General features: G+C 41.3%; 3 protein-coding genes across 3 annotated transcripts; 2 read left to right on the top strand and 1 right to left on the bottom strand.

Moving 5' to 3' along the window:
• Nucleotides 1–466: 466 nt before the first annotated feature.
• Nucleotides 467–1,687, bottom strand: LOC113157281 (ferritin, middle subunit-like). The gene is made up of 5 exons (XM_026352655.1): nt 1,460–1,687; nt 1,077–1,227; nt 976–989; nt 732–857; nt 467–625 (listed from the first exon to the last, which is right to left on the bottom strand). The coding sequence occupies exons 1-5, from the start codon at nt 1,559–1,561 to the stop codon at nt 467–469; spliced, it is 552 nt and encodes a 183-aa protein (XP_026208440.1). The 5' UTR covers nt 1,562–1,687.
• A 2,943-nt stretch (nt 1,688–4,630) lies between these two features.
• Nucleotides 4,631–6,179, top strand: LOC113153833 (ferritin, middle subunit-like). Its single transcript, XM_026347695.1, has 4 exons — nt 4,631–4,790; nt 5,119–5,265; nt 5,579–5,704; nt 5,795–6,179. Exons 1-4 carry the CDS (start codon nt 4,689–4,691, stop codon nt 5,951–5,953), a joined length of 534 nt encoding a protein of 177 aa, XP_026203480.1. The 5' UTR covers nt 4,631–4,688; the 3' UTR covers nt 5,954–6,179.
• Nucleotides 6,180–9,519: 3,340 nt separating this feature from the next.
• syt5a (synaptotagmin Va) lies at nt 9,520–16,370 on the top strand. Its single transcript, XM_026347246.1, has 10 exons — nt 9,520–9,604; nt 11,064–11,230; nt 11,422–11,436; nt 11,560–11,741; nt 13,278–13,364; nt 13,466–13,633; nt 13,727–13,894; nt 13,985–14,102; nt 14,220–14,353; nt 15,358–16,370. The coding sequence occupies exons 2-10, from the start codon at nt 11,071–11,073 to the stop codon at nt 15,565–15,567; spliced, it is 1,242 nt and encodes a 413-aa protein (XP_026203031.1). The 5' UTR covers nt 9,520–9,604; nt 11,064–11,070; the 3' UTR covers nt 15,568–16,370.
• The last annotated feature ends 1,463 nt before the right edge of the window (nt 16,371–17,833 follow it).

Genomic DNA, 17,833 nt, shown 5'->3' with positions numbered 1-17,833 from the left:
ATGTATTTCATTCTGGACCTGGACACTTCCTTAACATCACTGCATCACATTACCAGCCTCTGCCAGCTAATGCCATATTAACCTGCATTACCAAACCTGTCAGAAACAAAGATCTGAACATCTGATTTAAAAGAACTTTATCTGTTTGGTTCATAATTTAAAGCATAAAGATATTGACATTACATTGGGAAATACTGACATGGAATCAAAGATGCAGACAGACTGAAAATGTTTATTCACATTAACAGGTCAGAAACAATCAGCCACAATTGTTATTGGAAATGTCACAATGAAGAAAAGGACAAAGCTGGAGTGTGTAAAAGCCATCCTTCTACATGACATTTAAAAACAGTATTATCACCACAAGATATGAGAACTTGATACTAGGTTAAAGCAGATTAAACTGAAAATTGTACTTAAAGAATAAACAACTGGAGCTGATGCCTGTGTCCCAATGAGACTCTGTTTAGCTCTTGCCGCCATCCAGGGTGTGCTTGTCAAACAGGTACTCAGCCATCTTGTTGTTTTGAGCATCCATCTTGGTGAGGTTGGTGATGTAGTCGCCCAGTTTCTTGATCATCTCCACCTGTTCGTTCAGGTAGTGGCTCTCCAGGAAGTCACACAGCTGAGGACAAGAGGAGACAACACTTACTGGTTTGGTTAAGACATGCTAACAAATGTCAGTAAACAAATGTGTCTCCCTGCATTTAGAAGCTCTTCATCTAACTTACATGAGGGTCTTGACACTGAGTAGCCAGCCTGTGCAGGTCCAGCAGAGCCTGGTTGACGTTCTTCTCCAGCTGCAGGGCACACTGCATGGCCTCCAGTCCACTGCCCCACTCGTTACGATCTGGTTTCTAGAGAAATAAAACACATTAAAGCATAAGCATTACATTTAAGTTTTGAACATTACCTCAGAATGCTTCCAAGTTTTCACTACTATTTGTTAAGGACTTCTGAGGAAATAATTTTTACAGGCCTGAATTTGCCTGTGAAGCAAAAGTATGTGCTGTAAAAATAAAACACACACTAGGTGTGTGAAAGACGTCGTAACAGCCCAGTTCTTCAGTCTGTACTGACCCTGATGTCCTGGAGGAAGATGCGTCCTCCTCTCTTGTTCTGGAAGGACAGCAGCTTCTCAGCGTGCTCCCTCTCTTCATGACTCTCTTTCTCGAAGAAATGGGCGAAGCCTGGGAGGGCCACATCATCACGGCAGAAGTAAAAGCCCTGTGAGGGGACAGAAGAGGAGACACAACAAAAACTGTTATTAGATGACATTACCTTCATTATTTGACTAAAAGCTGTCACTGTGGGAAACAGAGACACTGTCATAAGGCATTTAAGTCGTTGCTGTAAACTAGTTGATTTAGACACAGAAAAGCTTTAAGTTAATGTTACAGAATCGTATTAAACATAAACATTAATACATTCATTAACAGTGATGTGTCGTTGTTCTCACCATGGAAGTGTAGGTGTAGGAGGCAAACAGCTCCATGTTGACCATCCTGTTGATGGCGGCCTCGCAGTCGCGGTGGTAGTTCTGACGCACTTGGGACTCCATTTCAGCTGGTGTTTTAACAGAAACTTAGCTTAAAGTGAATCTTTTGGAAACGGATTGTCTGTCGAAGGCAGAAGTTCCGTTCAATCACTGTTGAAGCAAGAACTCCTCTGCGATTCTTCCCTGGTGTGAAATGACAGCAGAACCGCTCCCTGTATTTATACGCCCACTGTTGACCTGGCGAGAGATAACATGACTCTGCAACCTTCAACCAATCACAGAGCTCAGATAACATCAGACTTCATTAATTAATTCTGACCTGTTGGCATCAGTCACCTGTAATAACAAACCACTTCTGCAGTTTCAAGAATTAATAAAACACATCATATTTGAATTGAGATTTAATTAAATTAACGTGTAAATTGTGTTCTTACAGTGGCCATCCCTCTTTATTTTGATATATGTAACGTGCACAAGAGTCAAAAGGTAGCAGGGGAAAAAATGGGGGAAAAATGTGCTATGTTTGATAAATTCATTTCTGGCATTGCAATCTGTCGTGAATCTCTAAATATATGAAGTAAGAACTTGAAACTGCAAATGAGAACATTTCAACTTAAACTTTCTCTGTCTTTCAATTTCACAGTGCAAGATAATCTGCATACCCTTATCAGAATATAATAGACAGACACAGTGGAGGTTTTACACTTGTACAGTTGTGCTTTGTTTCATCTGCCTTCATCATGTAGATTTTTACAGGTTTTTACAGTTTGTTGTTTTTTGCATGTGTTAAATTGAAGATACACTCCCCTGCAAAAGAACTGGTACAGTGAGGCCAGGTCCTCTATTTCTGATGTAGGAGGGGAGTGTATTTAGTGCAAAACTATGGTAACAATAATTTACAGTGTTGGTCCATCATGAGTAACACTAGTAAAACTGCCACTGAGTAAGTTAACCATTTCACTTCAATAAAGGGCGAACAGTTGTTAACTCATTAGTCTCATTTTGCTTGTATCTTATTTAACCGCCAGAATTTATACAGGAATGATGGAATCAGATTATGTTGCTTTTAATTATTTTTCTAACCTATTGTTTATTCCACACTATGTTAAATAGTAATTTGTTTCCTTGTGTGTGGTGCACATGCATGTACTCTGAATTATTCATGTATTTCCAAGAACTTCTGGACTGTTCTGTTGTAATCCCATCTTGTCTTACCCATCCTCTTTCCTTTGTAATTTTCAGCAGGGCTGTGCTCTGGAAATCTAATCCATCCATGTTAGAAGCAGATGCTTCTTTTTGTCCTGCAACATGAAGGATCACACATTTGTCTTCTCATTCAATCCACGAAAGGCTTTACACGCTCTCAGCACTCTCTCAGTCAGTCTCATGAGGTCGTCACCTAGAATGATCCATCCATCTTAACTGGATTCAGATCAGGTGATTGTGGAGTTCAGGTCACCTGAGGCAGCTCTCCATCACTCTTCTTCTAGGACACCCCCTCCATAATCTAAAGGTGTGTTTGGGGTCATTGTCCTGTTGGAAAACAAATGACAGTCCCACTAAGGGAAATCCAGATGGGATTTCATGTCGCTGCAAAATGCTGTGGTAGCCATGCTGGTTATATTTGTCCTTAATTTTGATTAAGTCACCAACAGTGTCACCAGCAAAGCCCCTACACCATCATTCCTCCTCTTGCTTCAAGCTTTACAGTGAAATTGGTCTCTAATAGCCCAAATTACTGTAGACCAAATCTAGGCATAAAAAGATGCTGTTACATGCTTCATACATCAGGGTTGCTCAGTGAAACAGTGAACACACCATGCGTGTAAGAAAAGGTGGGCTGCAGACCTGCAGGTTTAAAATCCACTCTCAGTACACACTGTCTGCTTGAATCTGCTAAATCAGCATTAGCTCCTAAATATTCTCCTGTACTATCTGTTACATTGCACTTTCCTTCCCAGCGTGAATCAGCATCCTTACGTCTGCCGTTAGTAACTTGTGCCGTGTCATTTCACCCAGCTGAAGATTTCTGCTGTGTCACTGTTGTGACTCAGCATTCCACAGTTTGGAGACCATCCTTCCTGTTATTTTGTTCTGTTTTCGTCAGTGGAGCAGAGACAGGGAGGAGGCTTGTGACCTCAGGAAATGTGACTGGGAGTCAGGCAGCAGTTTACCTCTGAGTTCACCTCACTGCTCCGCTGGATGGAACCAGTTTAAGAAATGAGGAAGGAACCAATAGCTGGATATGCTTTACTGAAAACTGTGTGTTTTACACAAAGTGTGTTTAGCCTTACAAGGGAAGCACTCCAATCTTCTTATACATTTGCGTTGCGTGTGCAGAATAACACAGCAACTTTGAATATGTAGTGCATGTGCGTGTGTCTTCTGTTTATGTCTATAGATGTGGTCTAAAGTAATAACATTGTTTACTGCTGTGAACAGTTTTCTATGCAGGCTGAATGATGTAACTTCAGATAAAAACTGTGGATCAGGAAAACGCAACATGAACTTCTGATGGACTGCAGTTTTACAACAGAGTCGTCCTCAACAGAGCAGCCAAGGTGTTCCAGCAAATACATAAATAATTCAAAGTACATGTGTGAGCATGAACGACATAGAAGCTAAATGTAGTTTCACACCGACCCCAGCATAACAGATGAGTGTAAAATTTTGAACACACGCAAAAAGATAAAAGCAGTAAAATTAGAAATGAAGTACAACAGAGTGAGCAAAATAGCAGCAACCACTTGGATACAGCCATACTACATTTTCAGGAAGACATGACCTGCTTTCATTAACGATAAATGATTGCAGGCAGTGAGGGAACGTGGTCATGATGTTTCCTAACTTCTGGCTATAAATTTCCACTTAAATAAGATTCAGTTTAATATTTCTTAAAACTGCAAAACTGCTTTGTCACTGCAGGTGACTCATGTCAGCAGGTCAGAATAAATTATTAAAACATGAAACTACTCCTATTTCTCACCTCTGTCTGTCACGTGGTCTTCAGTGGAGGTATAAACACAGCTAGTGACTCCTCTGCAGTTTCACACCAGGGCAGAAACACGAAGGAGTTCTTGCTTCAACAGTGATTGAACGGAACTTGGTCTTTTGGACACGACAATCCTTTTTCTACTTCAAAAGTTCTCTTTTTGCAGTGTTTTGTTGAAGTACAAACACACCAGCTGAAATGGAGTCCCAAGTGCGTCAGAACTACCACCGCGACTGCGAGGCCGCCATCAACAGGATGGTCAACATGGAGCTGTTTGCCTCCTACACCTACACTTCCATGGTGAGAACAGGGGGAGGCTTTTCTGTGTCTAAATCAACTGGATAATCTAAAGTCATGATTTAAATGTCTTATCACAATGTTTCTGTTTGTAAATAGCCAATGACTAATTACTAGTAATTTATCATTAGTTACTAACTTGCATCATGCTTAGCTTGCTGTGACTAAACTGTGAACATAACTCAACTTTCAGATAACTCTACCTGGATAAGTGAGAATTCTAACCGGCAACTAGTCTATAAAACACGACTAACATGCTTTACCCCTAGGAAGCATGACAAAATGATGGGTGCCATTTTCTAATGACAGTGTTTCTTCTGTCCCCTCACAGGGCTTTTACTTCTCCCGTGATGATGTGGCCCTCCCAGGCTTCGCCCATTTCTTCAAGCATGAGAGTCATGAAGAGAGGGAGCACGCTGAGAAGCTGCTGTCCTTCCAGAACAAGAGAGGAGGACGCATCTTCCTCCAGGATATCAAGGTCAGTACAGACTGGAGAACTGAACCTGTTATAACTGGTCACCCAGTGACTCGGGTTAATATGCAGTGTTGTGTTGTAGCATTGTCAGACCCACTAGATCTACTGTATTACTGTACAGATTGGTCCTAACATGCTCACTATAATATATTGATCTACAGACATACTCTGCTTTTTAGTTGTTTGTTTATTGCAGCTCATTTAATTGTTTTAATAGTGAAGGTTAACAGCATTGTTGTAATGAGCACAGCGTGAACACAAGGTTTAATGTGGTGAGGTTTCAGTCTGCTGTAATGAAATGTTTGTTCTTCCATAGAAACCAGATCGTGATGAGTGGGGCAGTGGACTGGAGGCCATGCAGTGTGCCCTGCAGCTGGAGAAGAACGTCAACCAGGCTCTGCTGGACCTGCACAAACTGGCCACTCAGCACCAGGACCCTCATGTAAGTTAGATGAAGAGTGTCTTAATGCTCAGATCAGAGATTCATTAGTATCATAAACAAACAGTAAGTGTTGTCTCCTCTTGTCCTCAGCTGTGTGACTTCCTGGAGAGCCACTACCTGAACGAACAGGTGGAGATGATCAAGAAACTGGGCGACTACATCACCAACCTCACCAAGATGGATGCTAACAAGGACAAGATGGCTGAGTACCTGTTTGACAAGCACACCCTGGATGGTGGCAAGAGCTAAACAGAGTCTGAACATCACAGACTTCTGCTCCAGTTCAATCACTCAACATAATCTTCTATGTGATCTGTTCAACTAAAGTTCTCTTATGTTGTAGTGGAGTTACTGTTTGTTTGAAATGTCATATGAAGGGTGGATGTTAACATGTTCCAGCTTTGTCCTTTTCCTCTTTGTGACATTTTTAACAAACATTCTGACCTGTTGATGTGAATAAATATTTTGAGCTGGATTCTGGTGTCTGTCTGCATCTTTTATTACCTGCTCTTATACATATTAAACTACTGGACAATGAAAACATGAGACAAAAAAAAAAGAAAAGAAGTACTGTCTGTTAATTCCTAAGGTCAACACCAGGGGTCAGCATGGCCACTCTGCAGCTACACAGGCCTGTGCACAGCAAGCTTTCAAGCCTGTCAATCACAGCCAGCAGTCAGTTTTCCCATGCTGACCTGTCCTGTGTCTTGTGCGCTGCAGAGACAGCACAGCTCTACTACAGTCTGTGCACCAGTAATTCAGCTGCTACAACATGTTCTGCAGAACTGCATTACTGATTAGGACATGTGCAGGGTATTTTTGTATTTATCATGGCTCCATGTATTATTTTGTGCACTTACATGCAGCAGCCTCTATGTGTAGTTTTTCAAAACATTGACAAAGAAATTATTAAAGGTGGAGATGATCAAGAAAATCACTGAAATATTGAAGGCTTCAAATTAGTTCTAAAACTAAAAACGGGTCCAACATTTGTCATCAAGTGCAGTTTCTTTCTTGTTGTATCGTTTGTTCTAAGGTCTTTTTCTCACTTCAGATCATATGGCTTTATTGGCCTGACCACATTCTATATGTCTGTATTGCACCATATTATAGAGGTCTGATTCTCGCCTGGAGATCACCATCGCTCCACCGCTGAGATCTGTGAAGCTTTACTACTTTAGGAGCAACTCAGAATCAGCAGTGTAAAAGTGCTGCACCTTAAGATGCCTTGAGTTGTGTCTAATTCACTTGTTCAACTTAGTTTCACTGTATTGAACTAAATCCAGAAGGTCTACAATAAAAACAATTGCCAATCAGTGTTGGACTGTAGGTGGACAGTAAGTAATTGGCAGTAAGGGATATTGTGGAGATTAGCTAAGGGGGGAAGGGCAGGAACAGCGAGAGAGGGAGTTGTGCACAATGACTTCTCTCCAGTCAGTGGTGGTGAATTTATCTGGGCAGCATTTGGGTAGAAAAAATAACAACACAAGCCAAAGATCTGAGAAGGACTGATATCACCCAGGGTGAGTTACTGTCAGTGCTGTTTTGCATCTGTAGTAGTTTAGCAATTAGTGTGGTGAATAAATTAAAACATACAAATATTTTGCTGATTAAAGTTTTTACCTGATTACTTGGTCACAAATGTCATATTAGGGTTTTAAGTAGATCCATTAAGGACTCACTTCTGCTGCAATTACCTTCTCTTACTTTGTCTTTAGCCATGTCCATAGACTAGTATTTCAGTTGTGCATTAAGAAGCAGCCACGGTTAACATTAGGTTATTGGATTTTAAACTGTAATGCTTTTCTTTTTTTTACACTGCCTTATATCTATTTAACTAACAAATTTCACTGAGGAAAGTTCTTCCATGAGAGAAACATTCGATTCGGAGGAGGATGTTTTCCAAAAGCGGTGAGGATTAGGTTAAGTGGATTATCGGAGGCTAATGCTCATCTATTTGTAGATCCTCTGTTCACGTGAAATCACCTGCACTTCCACTCAACAACAGGGATGCCTGTCGGGGAGGTTCGATTCTACTCTGCACAAATATTATAAATGCATATGGACACTTGCATGAGTCAAACAAAACATTAAAGATTAACGTCGGTCATCATTTTTACAAAATATGTTACAAAACATAGCAAACATTTATACAGGTAAAGGTGTTTATGCATTATGTTTCATTATGTTTGCATTAGGCACCATAAACACACAAATTCAAATGTGTGTTTGTTAGCAAAAGAAGTTCAGCAGCAACTGAAGGAAGGGCAGGTTTTGGTGGGAGGTTAAAATACCATCTGAGTTTATGCTCTTTTCCTCTTTTCCTCTGTTTACCAGCCTTTATGCTAAACCAAGCTAACTTGCTGCTTCCTATTTACCGTGCACACTGTTGATTGTTCACAAAGAGCCAGAGTGAACATCAGTGCACAGCGGTGATAAAGTGTAGAATAAACCTGCTCTTCTTCAGCTTCAGTCATCTGTCACTCGTGAAGCTGACATGTTGTGCACTGATGGCACTAATATATTGACCTTTTCTCTGTAGCCACACAAACCTAAAATACTGGACATGGATGGTATTAGTGGGTAATCTTTGGTGCCATTAGATTCACATTGTATGATGTGAGTTTGTACTGTGTTACTGTAAAAGGCTGTTCTTCTGTTTGGCTTCACCAGTTTTATATCAATTCTTTCATTTTTGGTTACTCAAACTATGAACTTTGAGTTTTTTCATATAAGCAGCATGCCCAGCATGGTCAGAACTAAAAAAACATCTGTGTAAGAAACCAGCTCAGGTGTCTGACAGATCAGTGTGAGTTTCTGCAGAGGTCGGACTTAAATCTGCTGTGACCCAGATACCATCTGTGGTTATTGTCCTGATTTTGGGGTGTTTGGGATTCCAGCTAAAATGTAATTATCCAGCCTTCAGAGCGCTGATAGAAACATCAGAATAACAGAATTACATCAGCAGACTGATAACGGGCAATTTTTTACATTAAAATCGGCTTCTGTTCACCTCTGACGTCAGAATCTGCTCTGAGAATTGTGTTTCTTTGCACTTTATGGTTTTCACAGCTTCATAAACCATTTTCTTGGATGTAAACCATTAACCATTCAGAGATTCATTTTGAATATTAATTATTTCAATAACAACATTAACATCAACATTTTAAGAAATATGCCAAAGTGTCACATAGGAAGTCAGAGACAGCTATTAGCATATCTGTCCAATAAAGAGTTTAGCAGAAAATAACAGTTTGGCCTTAACAAAGTGCTATGTGCAGAAAAGGATGGGAGACAGTAAAAGAAAGTAACTTAATATTTGTCACACGCTGCAGCATGATCACGAGGGTGGCATCTAGTCTACCTATCTATCCATCTACTTAGCTACAGTAAACACACTAAGGTCTCCCTCTCTAATCCGTGGTTTATGCAATACAGGGCCTGTGGGGATCAACAGCTGCCGACTAAATCAGATCTCGTTATGGGAATACGGCGAATATGATATGTCTCTATTTTATCTGTCAGGGGGAAGGATAAACATCAGACAGAGAGAGACCACAGATGTAGCCTATTATAGGAATGATGGAGAAAAGGGAGACGACAGAGGGGAGGAGTGAAGGAGAGAAGCTGGTGGGATGGGTGGAGAAAGGGGAGGAGACCCACAGAGGCAAACTGTCCTTAATTTGTTTAATCCCAGGGATTTTTGGATTACCTTTGGCAATTAATCTTGTTACACTGCTGTGCAGCGACAGAGGGAAGTCATGAGTGGGTGGGGCCTGCGTGGGTGTGTGTGCATGTCAGTGTGCATACGAGTGCACAGTGACAGGTTGAACGCCTCACAGGGCCAAAAAAGTGACAAGAAACAGTTTTTGTTGCTTCATTTGAGACGCTTGGCAGAAGGTAAAGTCATCTTTCTATTTGCATTTTTTAAGTAAGAAGAGGAGTAAAAGTTTTATTAAGCCACAAATGGAAAAATTTCATTTTGCTATGATAGTTTGTGTATAGCAATAATAACAGAACAATTTCACATTACTCAAGAGGAAAAGTAAAATAATAACAGCTGATGACCAGTAAATTACATTATGATGCTCAGTTTCTGTGTCCTGGTGTTGTGAGTGCTGGAGCTGTTTCTGTCTGGGATTACAGTAGAAAGGTAATGTAATCACTGTGGCATAGATTACTTACACACACACCCACGTCGATAGATTTGGAATACAGTATTTAGCATACAGCGATGACAATCGTGTAAAATATTGTAACGAGAGCAGTAGCAAGAAAACAATGGAGCCATCTTTAACATTACTCATTAGTGTTTTCCTGTTATAGGTCAAAATATAAGCTGTGAAAAAAACAATTAAGTCTCTTCACATGTGTAGCAGCACATGCACTGCAAACATAATACTGATTAATACTCTTAATCATAACAGATCCAGTAGAAACTGGAAGTTTCTACTGGATCTTTCCACAACATGCTGCTTTTACAAAGACATTCTTGTGCTGATGTAAGTAATAACAATGACTGTTTAACTGGCCTCCTCACCTCGCTGTAAAGCGTCCTTGGCTGACAATGGTGGACTTGCTGGACATGCTCAGTCCATCTAATTTTTGCAGTTTACCTCATGGTTTTTATCTCTATCTGAACTCCGAGAACTTACTGAAGCAAAACGTCCAACAATTCATTTGCAAGCTCTTCCAGTTAACATAAGCCAAAAAGTTATCCAAACAGACGCAGCTGTGAGGAACTAACCAACGGGAAACGAGTATAACAAACCAAAGATTTATTATCAACAGAGGACACAGGGGAAAAATGAGGTGGGGGAACTTAATACACACTGCAACAACACAGACCTGATAAAAAAACAAAGTGACAACTTAAAGTGACCCGAAGCACAGTGAAAAAACAAAGTACCAAAAACCCGAACAAATGAAGTAGAGAACCAAAGTGACAAACAAAATACAAACCTGAATGCAAAGTAACAACAGAGAGTGCTGCACTGACACAGGCAAACTACAACTTAACACACTGATACACAACAGAAATGCACGAATGCAGACAAAGTTCATGCCGAGAAGTGAAAGTGGAGCCTGAGCAGGATGGTGAGAGGCAGGAGTGTGAAGTGAGTGGGAGAGGATGAGAGAGATTAGATGCAGATGAAAGGTCAAACTGGATGAGGATTGAAAGAAGGGACAGGAAATATTTCAGAGAAAAACAAACGTGTAGCTCCAGGACAGCTCTGATGGTCACTGCTACTATTTGTGTGAATAAACTGTAAATGTGTGCGTGAGAATTTGTGCTTGGTTTAAATGTCACCAGGACTGATTTTCACTTGACGACCGTTTCTTGTCGTCGTTTTGACAGAGCAGTGATGCGACTGGTCAGCGTGGCGGGGACGCGGCTTCGCAGGGCGGCCGAGGAGGAGGAGGAGAGGGAACCCCCGCCGCCTCACTCTCCCCCCTTTCACCGCTCCAACCACGAGTTCGCCAGCTTGAAGAACAAGTTCTTCAACGAGATCTCACACCTGCCGAGTACGCACACACAGACATGTAGAAAATAGACTCAACATAGACACACAACTGTTCATACTAAATCTCACTGACTTATCTGAACATATCATATCTGTTTCATGTCATCAAACCAGCCTTTACTCTCATTTCCATTTTCCATTTCTTTCTCTTTTCTCATTTCCTCATGTGACCACTCTGCTCTGCTCCTCCAGATCATAAACTGAAGTGTAAGTCCATTTCATGAAAAGTCAGAGATTTCTAGCTCAGTATAGGAAAAAAGCAACTTTTCTCTATACAAAGCACCAACTTGACATTCTTTCTCCTTCTCCGTCCTTTCTCCTTTCACCTAGTGCCCATGTGGGCTGTGGGGGCCATTGTAGTAGTGGTCCTTGCCCTCGTCGCCTGCCTGGGATTCTGCATCTACAGGAAGTGCTTCAACAAGGGCAAGAAGCCCAAGAAGGTCCGTGAGAGGGCGGGAGGACGAGGGCGCAGGAAGAAGGAGAAGGAAGGAGAGGAGGCAGAGGACAAGAAGGTGAGAAACCACTGGGTAGAGCACTTCTGTCCCATGTGAATAATTTAAAATGACCGAGTACATTAAAGCCATTTACGTAGAGTAGCACAATGACTGTGAACAGCTAGTATTGATCTTTCTTAAAATAAAAACAGGGGTCGTACATCTGAGAGCGTGTGTGGCTGTCTACAGCCTCCACAGGCCAACAGATGGAGTTTTGTATGTGACCGTAATCACTGCTTCACTACCCACAGCTGTTTGGCTTTGATCCAGGTTGAGAGTGTGTAATGTCTGAAGTGACAGCAGCCACAGCGCACCATGATTAACATACTGAAAAGGGCGTTTCACCTTCTTTCATTCACATTTGCAGTAAAAAAAAAAGACTTGTTGCAAAATAGCACAACCTGAATTATTACAATAAAGCATTTTATGTTGCTAATGTTTAATAACATTGCATCTTAATACCGTCTACTTATGATCTTTCTAATTTATTTAGACTATAAACACAAATTTATAATGCACATTTTTATTAATTCAATGTACTAAACAGGAAAACACAATAAATAAATAAAAAGGTACGTATTCCACCTTAGAATCCCATTCTTGGTCTGGGTCAGGCCAGAAAATCTCTATATTGGGCCTAGCTAGGCAGCGGGGGTAAAATCCTCTTGCATGCCTGATCCCCCCATGGCACGCATCTACGGATATGTCTAGGCAGGTCTTCCATGGACTGGAAGAAGAGGTGAACACAGATATAAGGTTCTGAATCATAAACTTTCCACTATCCTTTATTGGGTTTAGAAAGGGAGAGTATGCAGGCAGAAAGATGTTTGAAAACCTCGGGTGATTGGAAGGTTCTGATGACCCTTATAATGGAGGCGATGGTGAAGCAACTCAAATTTGGCAGTACTCGTTGCCCAGCCTCCCTCATAGTCAACCAAAGTGGGTGAGAGATTGCATGTACCTATCCCCATCCTTTTTCTTGTCATCCTTCTCCACCTTCTCCACGTCTCCCTCGTCTTCCACATCTTCCTCCTCCTTCTCCCTTCTCAACCTATTCCTTAATTTCTCTGTGGACCCATTGTCCCAAAACTCAGTGAACTGATTTGCTTATTCAGACCCTTTTACTAATCTGTTCAAGGATGCGATTGATGATTGATGTGTGTTCAGTTTAGACTCTGAGTTTTGTGCTAATCGAGTTCAAGCTGTGCTGACTTGAGTGAACTGTATTGTATGCTAGTGCTTTTGAAATGACCACTTGGTGTATGCTATAAAAAAAATTAAGGGATTTGTGTGCAGAGTTCTGCAGTGACAGCTCAACAAATCTGACTTGTGTCAAAACAGGGGAGTAGAGTTTAGAGTTCAGGGTTTGGCGTAAGCTTTTTGATAAACAGTGTACAATAGCTGGGAAACTTTTTGATCAACAGCCTGGCTATAGTGTTTTAGCAATCAAGAAAAACCATAATATATCAGTTTTCACAGGACTTGACGAGAGAATGACCACGATGTGTTTTAGGAACAATGTCAACCACATAAACCATGCTGTGTGTCTTCCAGGAAGGAGAGCAAGGGAAAGAAGAAGAAGAGAAGGAGTACTTTGGCAAACTGGAGTACACATTGGATTATAACTTTACAGACAACCAGGTACACACACCTCAACATGTTAGTTTACAACGACTCAACTAGAGAACTTCAAGAGTTTAACAATAGAAAAGCTTAGTGATGGTTATACCCTCCTTTTCCAGCTGATAGTCGGCATTCTCCAGGCTCAGGACCTCGCAGCTATGGACATGGGTGGGACATCAGACCCCTATGTCAAAGTCTACATGCTGCCAGACAAGAAGAAGAAGTTTGAGACCAAGGTTCAGCGAAAGAACCTCTGTCCCGTCTTCAATGAGACTTTCACCTTTAAGGTCTATAAATGGATACGGGAGGTTTTGATCAATAATCAGTTCAAACTGTTCAGGAATAGAAAGCACTTAAAAAAAATCCCTGTCCTTCTCCAGATACCCTATACGGAGCTCGGTGGTCAGACTCTGGTGCTGCAGGTTTTCGACTTTGACCGTTTTGGAAAACATGATGTCATTGGCGAGATCAAGATCCCCATGAACACAATAGACCTCGGACAGCCGATCCACGAGTGGAAAGATCTGACTGGAGGAGAGAAAGAGGAGGTACGGTTGTACTTTCAGTGTACTTTCAGTAAAGCAGGTGTCACTAGCCTTAAATCAACCAAATCATTTGTATGTTTTTTTCCCCTACAGCAAGAGAAGCTGGGTGATATCTGTATTTCCCTTCGTTACGTCCCCACAGCTGGTAAGCTGACGGTTAATATCATGGAAGCCAAAAACCTGAAGAAGATGGACGTCGGAGGGCTGTCAGGTGAACACACGTACTTGCATGCATGATTGTGCTAAAGATGGAGATTGGTAATTGCTGGCAGTTGTGACATCCAGTTCCTTCTCGTGTGCTGTCTGACATCTTGTTTCTCTGTCTCAGATCCATTCGTTAAGGTGGTGCTGCAGCACAACGGGAAACGGATCAAGAAGAAGAAGACGTCAGTCAAACAAAACACTCTGAATCCTTACTTCAATGAGAGCTTCAGCTTTGAGATCCCCTTCTCCCAGATCCAGGTTTGTTTACAGCAGGAGATTGAAGTGAAGTAGTTTGGAGCATTTATTCTGTGCACTTTTTTCCAGTTGTGCTTTTGTGTTCAGTGCCTGAGAAGGTAGCCATAACTGAGTAAAGATAGCATCAATTCTGAGCACCACAACAAAACCTTGGTCACCACAGGTCTTAAACTTTGAGTATACCACACCCAGAAACCCTCGTTTGTGGTGTTGCCAAGTTGCGCAATGACTTAAAAGTAATTTGGAGGATTTGAATTAAATCTTAAGCTTAAGACGGAGCCAGTGCAGTGAGATTGCTGTAGAGCAGTTACCAGAGTTTTGAACCTACTTTAACTGTGCTGCTGTGTGTGTTCTACAGTAGCAAATACAAAAGACAGAAATTAAAAGCATGAAAGCGGTGACTTCAAAATATTTGACTAAAAACTTAATAAAATTTACGGGGAAGTGTATGAGCCCAAAGCAGCATACAGGCACAAATTCAGTGTGAAGTGAATCGGGCCTTCATGGCTGAAGCACTGAAAGGAGAGAGAGATCAATAAGGAGAGAATTGATTCAGCAATTAAACACAAATGGACCAGTGACTCTGCATGTTGGTCTGATACGTCTATATTTGAGATTTTGTCTTCATGTTTTGGACAAATGTCTGCATGTGTGGTTCTTCCCGTGAAGCATGGAGCAGGAGATGTGACGATGGCAGTGGAAACACTGTTGGCAATGAAATTCCAGATTCATTTATTCAGTGACAAAAGACAATGACAACACACCTCTGGGCTATTTAACCAAGAGGGAGAGTGATGCAGTGCTACAACAGATGACCTGGCCTTTGCAGTCACCAAGCTAAACCCAACTGAGATTATGTGGGATAAGTTAAATCACAACTTATCTCAAACCAGTAGAGGGAAAAGCATCCACTGTGTGCAGAACTGTTATCTATGTGTATTTAAATACATGCTGGAATGATTTTGGAATCGAGTAAAAGCTTTTTCTCCTCTACTATCTCCACACAGAAAGTCCAGGTACTGATCACCGTGTACGACTACGACAAGCTAGGCAGCAACGACCCCATCGGCAAGTGCTGGATCGGCTATGGTGCCTCAGGCGTCGGGCTGCGCCACTGGTCAGACATGTTGGCCAATCCCAGGCGTCCTGTGGCCCAATGGCACACACTGCTGCCTGAAGAGGAGGTGGATGCTGCTCTGAAGGCTCCCATTCGCTAAACACACTGGCAGAGACATGTCCAGTATACAGCATCGTCTGCATAGAAGCGGCATTCTTTCATTTGAAATCAAACAACCATAGATTTTATGCAGGTAAATGACCTGTAACTTGATTAGTAATCTTTAATGACCAACATTTACTGTGTAAAGTTTCATTTTTGGGATCTCTTTGTACGACTACATGTGTGTTTTATATTGTATTGAACACATTTCATAGAGTTGAATATGAACACTTACAGCACACAAACTGAAAGTGGGGGTTGGGATCTCTGATCTGGAACATAAGGGTCACATGACTTATGGCGGTCCTAAAAGCATATGTTTGTGCACTGTCACACATGTCAGCCTCACATATTCCAAACTACAGGGACACTCCCACAATTTAGCAGACCTACAAGCAGCAAATTAAATACAATAATGGTTTAAGTCTGTGTGGCATGGATCAAGATTCCCATTAGACAATTTCCTCCTTCATGTGTAAATTGATCATCCTTTCTCCTGTGACGATCTCTTGCCACCTCTGTTGGTCATGCGTCCCTCACCTTACAGGTTGTAGCTGGTCTTCCGGTGGTGTACATGTTGTTCTATAATTTCCTTTTCCTATTTTACTCTTCATGCATACCCTGATAACCTTCTCACCTTGACCTCTGTGACATGTTTTTACTAAGTACTGGTTTGTCCTGCACTGTATGTGGCGCCTCCTGTGCTTGTGTTTGAATTAAAGGAAACCCTGCACAGTGTGTGCGGTGAGTGTGTGTATTGATCTGTGTCTGTGCACCACTGACCCATCTTAATAAAATGGAAAGCTGTTTGTGTGTTTAATGCATATCGTGTGATTGTAATTTACTAGTCAAATAAAAGTTTCCACAGGAGGGGCACACACAGTGATTTCAGTATCACTGTTTGAGAGTACTCCAGTAATTATGAATGTGGAGGCTTTCATTGAACAAACAAAGTGCTCTAACGGATGCATACGATTTCAGTCTGGACAATCTTGGTGAAAAACTAGATTAACAGAGTTCTAGTTTCAGCAGGATGGAATGACAGCATTTATCCACATGAGGGAGCTCTTCACTGCACTTCTAGGCTGTTCCTGACTACTACTAAACACTAGATGATTCTGAACTGCTGCGTGAAAGAGGCAAAATACAAACAGGATGTTCTGGAGCCACATAGGCCAACCTCCTCCTTGCTTTTAACAACGTGATGTCATGTCTGCCTAGATGGTAGTAATGTTTGTGCAATGAGGCTCAGAAGAGGTGCCAGTTTCTTTCTTTATGTCAGTTCCCGTCAGCATACTTTAAACAGATAAAGAAGCTGAGTTGTGTAACAAGGAGAATTATATTAAGTATGTTGTTATTATATATATTAATAGTATATTAATTTCTGCACGACATCCTCATCAAAAGTACAAGACTTGAATCACATTTCCATCTCTGCACATTTGTGTTCTCTTCTCTTCTTCACCTTTCTTCAATCTTTCACATCATATCGCCGGCACTGTAACAACAATACAAACTTTATTTACTCATGTAACAGGCAAAAGGCCAGTGGGAAGAGACAGCACCTGGAGATAAGTAGCATCTGTTCAAATGTGAATATTTTAGACATAAAAGCCCAAAATATCGAAGACAATACGGAAGACTGGACAGAGAGACGATAGACAGACAGACAGCAAAGGGCAGGAATAAACAGAGGCGGTACTTAAGATTGAAGGAACGGAAAGCAAACAGCTGCAGTTGCAGCAGGGATTTAAAGATATTTTAATGAATTCCAGAGCAGGAACAAATCAGTTCACACAGTAAAAAAAAAAACATTTATGTAACTACTATCTATTATATATCTGTGATTTCTTACTGCTGGCTGTGAGTCAATTTTCCCCTCTGGTTTGATTTTATGGTTGCGTTGATGTGTCTAGATTCTCATTTCTCTCTGTGCTTCCGGACCTGCTTCACAGCAGCACTGCTTGAACACGTCACCTGATCTTCGAGTAAGACTAGTCGGTTTGTTATAAAAAATAAACATGTTGATTTGCATCTACTCATCTGTCTGCATCTTGGTCCTCAACCTCACTAACAGGCCTCATTTTGCATTCACTGTCTGTGCTGCGGGTCTTATGCGACATATAGATAAGATTCTGTGCAGCTATAAATAGCTTTTCTTTTCCTGTCCTGCTCAAACCTTTTGCTCATGAATTGTGTTACTTGCACTTGGATAGCCTGGAACATATCCTGGACCAACATGACAGAACCAACTAAAATTGTCG

This window comes from Anabas testudineus, chromosome 8, assembly GCF_900324465.2.
Source record: "Anabas testudineus chromosome 8, fAnaTes1.2, whole genome shotgun sequence".
Lineage (NCBI taxonomy): Eukaryota > Metazoa > Chordata > Actinopteri > Anabantiformes > Anabantidae > Anabas > Anabas testudineus.
The sequence above is the reverse complement of the archived record's forward strand: the minus strand, read 5'-3'. Positions and strand labels throughout refer to the sequence as shown.